This window comes from Eptatretus burgeri, chromosome 4 (assembly GCF_056783735.1).
Source record: "Eptatretus burgeri isolate ZD-2024b chromosome 4, Ebu_testis_v1, whole genome shotgun sequence".
In the NCBI taxonomy this organism is placed as follows: domain Eukaryota; kingdom Metazoa; phylum Chordata; class Myxini; order Myxiniformes; family Myxinidae; genus Eptatretus; species Eptatretus burgeri.
The window spans coordinates 120127567-120136105 of NC_140964.1; the positions used below are offsets into that span (position 1 = coordinate 120127567).

The 8539-nt window shown below is 41.9% G+C and overlaps 1 protein-coding gene across 1 annotated transcript in view; it reads left to right on the plus strand.

The window, feature by feature from the left end:
- Positions 1 to 3330: 3330 nt before the first annotated feature.
- NOC4L (nucleolar complex associated 4 homolog) overlaps positions 3331 to 8539 on the plus strand; it is a 134706-nt gene continuing 129497 nt past the window's right edge. Inside the window, exons 1-2 of the mRNA XM_085879898.1 lie at positions 3331 to 3500; positions 7395 to 7509. Coding sequence (XP_085736024.1) covers positions 3366 to 3500; positions 7395 to 7509 — 250 coding nt within the window. The 5' untranslated portion in view covers positions 3331 to 3365. The remainder of the gene's footprint in view (positions 3501 to 7394; positions 7510 to 8539) is intronic.

Genomic DNA, 8539 nt, shown 5'->3' on the forward strand with positions numbered 1-8539 from the left:
CAAAACAAGTATGCATGGGTTGGAAAAGATGGATATAGATTATAGAAGGAAGCTCCAAGGAGAGAAAACTGGAAAATTGGAAGGAAGAGGGATTTTGGTGGGGTTAACGAGGGTAGAAAAGATCGTGGTTTAACATTGTGGACAATCTGAGATGGTGGTGAACAGCTGTCTTGAATAGCTGAAGGGAAGAATGAGATTGAAGAGGATGTGGAAGTTGGATCCACAAGTGGGGGGAAAAAAGAGGAACAAATGAGTGGAGGTGAGCAGTGATTCTGAATTTAGGTAGTTTCACCATAAGAGGGTTGATGGTGGACCGTGTGAGCCCTGCAGCAACCTGGAAGAGTGGAGAGAGAAAGCATGGAAAGAGCAGAAGGTGCAAGACCAGAAAGGAGGCAGTAGAAGACATAAGACCACCGACCTGTCTGCGATAGCATAGTGATAGACCCGTAGACTCAGCTTAATTGCAGGAGATTCCAATAATCTTGAAGGCCTTGGTTTCAATGGCATGAATTTGAGGAAGGGTGAGGCAGGGTATCCACCTGAGAGGGGAGAGCAGTACTCCACCAAGCTGAAGATGAAGGCCTTGTAGGTGTATAGAAGTTCAAGTGTGCCAAGGAAGGACTATATATAGGATGGAAGATGCCCAGTCATTGTCTGTCTTTGGAGGCCAACTTTGATACGTGGTTTGCCAAAGAAAGATAATGGCTGATAGTGAGACCCAGAAGTTTGAATGACTGAACCTCCTCGAGAGGATTGCTGAGAAAGTAGATAGGAGGGTTTGCCAGACGGTCCTTTCGGAGAGAGAGATAGTGAGAGTGTGAGATGTGTCAGGATTGAAAGACAAATTCCAAGCTGTTTGACCAGCTTGTGATTTACCAGGTTTCGTACTCCTATTGGTGTAAGACCGAGCTCGACCTTTAATCTGGACGGGTATGATGTAAATTAAGTGTAAATGTGCCTTGCTCCAGGCTATCTAAAGAGGGCAATTTCGTTCTGATTGGGAAATCCTTAGTCGAGTTATGGTGAAAAATGTTAAAATGTCTATAATTAGGTCAAAAATGGTAAAATGTCGATAACTCGGTCAAATTAGGTTAAGGTCAAAAATTAGGTCAATCCCGCATACTTTCCATTCACACTGTTGATGAAAAATTTCATTCCAAAAGTCACAGCCGGCAACGAGATACAGCTCAGAAATTAGGAGTGCAGAATCCCCCACCCCCCCCAAAAAAACTGAATGGTTGTAGAAACAGACCCGACAATAATTGCTGTTGCACCTCCACCTATCCTAGTTGTTGCCAACCTGTGGTCCGTGGACCGTGAGGGTACTACAGCTGGTCCGTGGGATCAAAAACGGAGGATAATGTAATAACGAGCCGGGAGGCGACGATGGTTCGCGGACATTATTGAACAATGCCACGATAGGTACAATTGAGATAGTGGAAGCTTTTGAGGAAGCCCTCCCGTAAAAACCGATCTCTTCCGTCAAAATAGACCAAATTAAATCGGATTTTTTATTTGTTGTACTTATGGACATTACGCACAGCTTCTAGAAAATGAAATTGCGAGGAAAAAAATCGAGAAAAAGTTCAAGTGGGCGTGGTTCCGCCCACAAGGGGTGTGGGACGCCCCTCATACAAAAAGACACAACTAGACCATGATATCGAGCTTGTGTCCAAGTTTCATCAAGATCGCATCAAACGTCACGGAGCTATGCTCTAGAGAGAGTCACAAACAAACAAGGCGGTAGGCAGACATGGGTAGTCAGCCGTTGCTAGGCAACGGAGGGGTCCATAGCAACGGTTCTTTCTCACCCATAACTAGGACATACCATGAACCCACCATACCAGTTTCATGTATATCTGACTCATAGTCTCTGAGATATAACGAACTTCGTTTTTTTATTGTTTTCGACCAGGGTTCATTCAAAGTCTATCTTCTCCGACAGTTTTCATAGGATCCGGCTGGAAATTTTTGACAATATGGCTGAATGTACTGCCCACAGTCGCTCGTGGCCCGATTTTTGATTTTCGACAAAACATTATTTTTTTAAACGATTTTTCAAAAATTTCAAACTCCCGTTGCTAGGCAACGGATGGGTCCATAGCAACGGTTCTCATTTGCACACAACTCATGGTATGAACCTACCAACCAAGTTTTATCGAAATCGCCATTGTATTAACGGAGCACTGGACCGAACAGAGAGACAAACATATCGACGGAAAAAGTGATAATAAGGGTAGAACAAATTAAAAAAAAAAATTTTGGGGAAAAATTTTTTTTTTCGACAAGATCGACCACCCAAGAGACAAGCCGGTAGGCGACATGGGTGGTCGCTACATAATTGCATACTAGTCATACAGTTTTTGACGGATCGGGCTGAAATTTTTTGACAAAGAGGTTGATTATAGTGCGCATAAAAGCGCAGAAGCCGATTTTTGATTTTCGAAAAAAAATAAAAATATAAAAATATTTTTCGGATTAAAAAAAAAAAATTCTAAGTCCCGTTGCTAGGCAACGGTGGCGTCCATAGCAACGGTGCTCAAAAGCATACAACTAGATCCTGGTATGAACCTTCCAGTCAAGTTTCATCAAAATCGGTTGACTCCTCTGGCCTCCAGAGCTGTCCATTACATACATACAGACAGACGGAAAACCTGAGAATAACGGTCGTCTCGCGACCACCCAACAGACAGACAGACACACACAACGAAAATAGTGGTCACTGCTGGGGCCCGCGAACCAATAATAAAATCACGTGCACCTCTTTTGTATCATATTCCACGTTACACTATTATTACCCGACGCACGCGAAGTGAAAATGGGGTTTAAACAATTGTTGCTTCACAACCGGCTCCCTGCAAGTGTGACGTCCTTGCTCAAGTTGGGAATCTTCTTCTTCTTTTTTTCAACATCAACACGTGTCACGTTCCGTGAGAGGAAACAAATACTTCCGGTTCATGTATAATCTTTCCAAAATTTACCAACAAACACAGGAGGTTATCCCTGATTATGATTCACCGCGACTCTATTCGGCTTGTTTTCTTCATAAAATTGCGAAAAGTTGAATTTATTCCGAGAATTCCGCACAATTAGTGACGTCAGTCGTCAGTGCAAAAAAAACAAAAAAAACAAGAAAAACAGGATCGCCCGTTTGCGCACATCGCGTCGCCATGGCAACAAGGATAACAGCAGCTTTCTCGAAAGTTGGTGAGGCCTTGTTTTATTTAATTCAGCAGACGCACATCGACTCCTTTAGGGATGTCAGTGATTTCTCTTCATTCGATGTTTGAAAGTGTCGTGCGGACTAATTATTTAGTTTTGAAGGAGGAAGTGCTCTGCTCGTGTCGGCGTCACGTGGGTTTCGAATGGAGAGTTCGAGTGGTGAAGAGGAGGCTCCGCGCCGAACTGTTGCCGGAGCCTCGTTCAAGAGCACAGTCGATCGGATATTGGAGGACAAGAAAAATGTTAACGAGCTTGTCCAGGTGGTGGACAATTTGGCGGTGGGTTTGGGGGCGTATTGTGTGTTCAACGTTAAATGTTATATCGCATCCGACCACGTGGACAACCGGATGGCTCACAAACGTGCTCGCTCTTCTGTTTGTGTCGACCTACAAGTTGGGGCAGTCCATCAAGGTCCTGCTATTTTAGACTTGAGCAAAAGTTTAGGAACACTGATGTTGAGAGCTGGAGAGAAAAAAAAAAAAATTAATCTTGGAGTGAGGAGTGTAACAAGGCAATGGTGGATCCAATGGCCAAGTTTGCTTTTCTCTTCACTCGGTCTCATGTGGTCTTTATTAATGATTTTGCAGAATCGCACACACACACACACACACACACACACACACACACACACACACACACACACACACACACACACACACACACACACACACGGTCAAAAGTTTTAGAACACCCCCATTTTTCAATTTTACTCAAATTTAAGCATTTCAAGTCCAGTGAATAACCTGAAATGGTACAAAGCTAAGCGATAAACTGCCAGAGGTTAAAAACAAAAGTTTAGGTTCCCAAAAACTGAAAAATAATGTAAATTTCAGAGTTAAAAAAGGTCCTTTTCAGGGAACAAGTAATGGGTTAGCAACTGCAGCTGTTCTGCAGCAATGGAAGTAAATTAAGCGTTGAAAGTTGATGCAAACAATTCCTGCAGGTGTCCCAACTTTTGTTGATTAGTTACAAACCCTTTGTCTGTATAAAAGCAATGTTGGAACAGACTGGGTTGCAACACCCTGTGAAGCATTACTTGGACAATATTGCACTGCATGTAGTATATTACTATCATAATGGCGAGAAAAAGACAATTAACAAAGGAAGACAGACAGACCATTATAAGGTCCCTTAAAAGTGTAGGTCTTTCCTTTCGAGAAATTGCAAAGGAAGCCAAGGTGTCAGTGAGTACAGTTTCCTACACCATCAAAAGGAACTTGGAAACCGGAGGAAACTGACAGGAAGACGTCTGGCAGACCCAAAGCCACAACACAATCAGAAGACAAGTTTCTGAGCGTCAACAGCTTTCGTGATAGGCGGCTCACAGGACAGCAGCTTCAAGCACAGCTCAACACTCGTTGAAGTATGGAAGTCTCAGTTTCAACTGTGAAGAGAAGACTTCGAAAGTAAGAAAGCCATTCGTAAGATTGCAAAATAAGAAAGAGGCTTGCCTGGGCCATGAAGCACTGCCAGTGGACGACTGAAAACTGGAAGGTCTTATGGAACGATAACCCAAAATTTGAAATCTTCGGTTCATCACGCAGGGTTTTTCTACGCCGTCAAGGAGGCGAAAGGATTGTTCCTCAGTGTGTGACACCAACTGTCAAACATAGAGGAGGAAGCGTTATGATCTAGGGCTCTTTTGCTGGATCCAGAGTCGGCGACTTGCACAGAGTGACTGGCACTCTGAACCAAAAGGGCGACCACAGCATTTTGCAGCACCATGCAATACCCTCTGGTCTACGCCTAGTTGGTCAGGGGTTCATCCTACAGCAAGATAATGACCCAAAACATACCTCCAGGCTATGTCAGAACTATCTTAGAAGAAAAGAACAAGACGGTAGGCTTCAAATCATGGGATGGACAGCACAGTCTCCAGACTTAAACCCCGTCGAGCTGGTTTGGGATGAACTGGACAGAAGGGTGAAAGCAAAGCAACCTACAAGTGCAACACATTTGTGGGAACTTCTGCAACAGTGTTGGGAAGAACTTTCCGAACAATATTGCATTTCTATTGTGGAAAGAATTCCATGAGTATGTTTGGCTGTTTTTGCTGCAAAAGATGGCTACTTTGATGAGTCAAAAATTTAGATTAAATTTTGTTCAACAAAACGATTCCATGATTTATTTTTTTTTATCTGCAATTGTTTATTTGTTCTATGCTTTAATTTCAGAGTACATTGAAACATTAAACTGCTTAAATTTCAGTAAAAACTGGAAAAAATTGGGATGTTGTAAAACACGAGACTGGTAGTGTACACATTCATACAAGTCCCTTGAGGGATGGGGGGGGGTGTTCTTGTGTCCATTAACCTGAGACACGCATAAACACATGTCGGACAATTCTACAATTTATTTATTAATTATACAGTATCGGGGCTTTTCCGAAAATATAATCTAATTTTAATGATTTCTGCAAATGATGTTAATTTCACAACATCATATGTTCAACTTTATTTAATTTGTTAACGTTGAAACATAGTTCCCTGACCGAAAGTAAAAACCTGAACCTCTAAGCAATTGAATGGTTTCCAACTGGGAAATCATCAGCTGGGCACCAATCTTCCCCGAGGTTTCAACCTCGGTCATGGATCCACGTCAATAGATTACCTACATCAGTAGATCCACAACCTCGGTCATGGATCCATATCAATAGATTATCTACATCAGTAGATCCACGACTTCGGTCATGGATCCACATCAAAAGATTACCTGCATTAGTCGATCCACAACCTCGGTCATGGATCCACATCAATAGATTACCTACATCCGTAGATTCACTACCTTGGTCATGGATCCACATCAATAGATTACCTACATCCGTAGATTCACTACCTTGGTCATGGATCCACATCAATAGATTACCTACATCAGTAGATCCCCAACCTCAGTCATGGATCCATGTCAATAGATTACCAAGATCAGTAGATCCACAACCTCGGTGATGGATAAACATCAAAAGATTACCTGCATCAGTCGATCCTCAACCTTGGTCATGGATCCACATCAATAGATTACCTACATCCGTAGATTCACTACCTTGGTCATGGATCCACATCAATAGATTACCTACATCAGTAGATCCCCAACCTCAGTCATGGATCCATGTCAATAGATTACCAAGATCAGTAGATCCACAACCTCGGTGATGGATAAACATCAAAAGATTACCTGCATCAGTCGATCCTCAACCCTGGTCATGGATCCACATCAATAGATTACCTACATCAGTAGATCCATGGGACCCACAAGGCTAATCCCTGCTCTAGCAGGGGAAAATGGCATTAAAATATGTGAGTGACATTCATTCTTTCATTTAGTCCATATGGGTGAGCAGTTCTTAGTTCTTTCACCCAGAAAATTTATTTGTGCTTACGCAATTGTGTGATTGTTTTATCTTCCATCCCATCCTTTTTCTGCCATTACCGCTTCTCTTTTCGACAACCTGAACACTGAAGCTCGCATTTTTACAGTATCCATATGTAAAGTGGCGAGTGAGTAGTGGACAACCAATAGTTTTATCTGGGTTTCTCGTGCCGCTCCTGTGTACATTCATTCTTGCATTACATAGCTCTGCATTGTTTCACCAACATATTGCAAGTGAGTAATATTTTTGGCAGCGATTATGTACACCAGCAAAATTCTACTTGTGTAAAAATGATGGAAGTATTGAGGTGTATTTGGCACGGGCAAATAAACCCCTCTTATGCCAGTCTCCTTTAATGAAGCATCCCCTTATAGCATAAGGAGAGGTTTGTACCGGTTGTAAGGTTTGTTTGTACAATTAGTATTCTCAATTTTTAATGGTAACTCAGAGTTTCTTCGACCCACAGGATTTCGAAAGCACCACTTACCATTACGTTTTGCTCCCCCCTTTTTTTTTTTCTCCTGCCAACGTCCGAGCTCCATCTCAGAGCCAAGTTTTTTTTTTGTTTTTTTTTTGTAATTATGTAATTATACTTTACTAGCACGTTGAAGAATTTATATTTTACCTTACCTGGTCTGGATTTCCTTTCGGCTCCTGACTGTCATTGTTGCATATTTCTCTCTTGGCTACATGTCTTCACTCAAATTTATTTTTTGGGAACCAACACTCAATGTGCAAGCTTTTGCTGTTAGAAAACTTATTGGAAATCTTGTTTGGAAACGCTGAGTTTTGTGTGTGTTTCCAGGTATCTGATAAAGCACTGATCATTGCGGCAATCGCTGCATGCAGCCGCCTTTTCCCAGAGCTTTTGCGGCGCCGGGAGCTCTTTGCAGGGAATCTACCTTTGGAATCCAAGGATGGTGATTCTGACCACACTCTTATTTCATTTTACACCCCTTAGAAATGGTCTCAGGTTTTTAAAAGGGTCTGAGACTTGTAGTGGAGCTGAATACATAAATTACACCTGCACATCTGGATAAATGTACGAGACAATACGGGATTTAATTTCAGCCAAACACAGCCACTGAGCTTGCGGGAATTGGCATCACTTCCCAGAGCACTCTGGATAGCAGTGATCCTATCAGCAACATCACTTTTATCTCTGTACTTGGTGGGGGAAATGGACTTGGAACGTGCTCCTCACCATGGATACGAGTCCTTGGGGTTGGCTCGTGCTCTATCCTTGAAAAGCTGAGCATCAAACAAGGAAGCATCACACACCATTTTAAATGTCTTTCGTATGACTCGGCAACGGTTGGAATTTAACCGCTGATCTCCCAGATTCAGAGTTGATGCAATAACCATAATGCCACCAAGGCTGTTTAATAATGACCGAGTCATGGTGGCTGATTAATTGGTGAAGTTTTTGGTTTTCTACATTTTTTTTTCTCAAATGCTCTCGTTTACTTTCTGCTGTAAATTTAGAGGTATCATGCCTTTTAATCTCATCAGCATTCTAGTTTAGAATGATGTTCGATGTTTCTCATGAAACAGCCGATTCTGAGTCTTGTAATTTCCTTCTCTGATGTCTTTCCCCAATCACTAATTTTCTGTCTTGATCTGTGCAAAATCTAACATTACCTGGCATTGTTTCTTTTGTTTGTTTGGTTTTTTTTTGCAGCAAAACACACAAAGTGAGTAACCTGATTTTTGGTTGAGATCCCACTATCTCAGAAATGCAAGAGCTTTGAACTCCATCGTTGAATGTCGTTTCATCACAAAACTATCTCGAATGAAAAGGAAAATAAAAAGTACGATTCATTGCAATTGGGTATCGGGCGGTCCAAAAAGTTGTCAAGCTTCATATTTCCAAATGTCATTCCTTCAAATGAAATTAAATAAATCCAAACAACAATAACAGCATTTTGAGGTTACGAGTTTTCTGCTGTC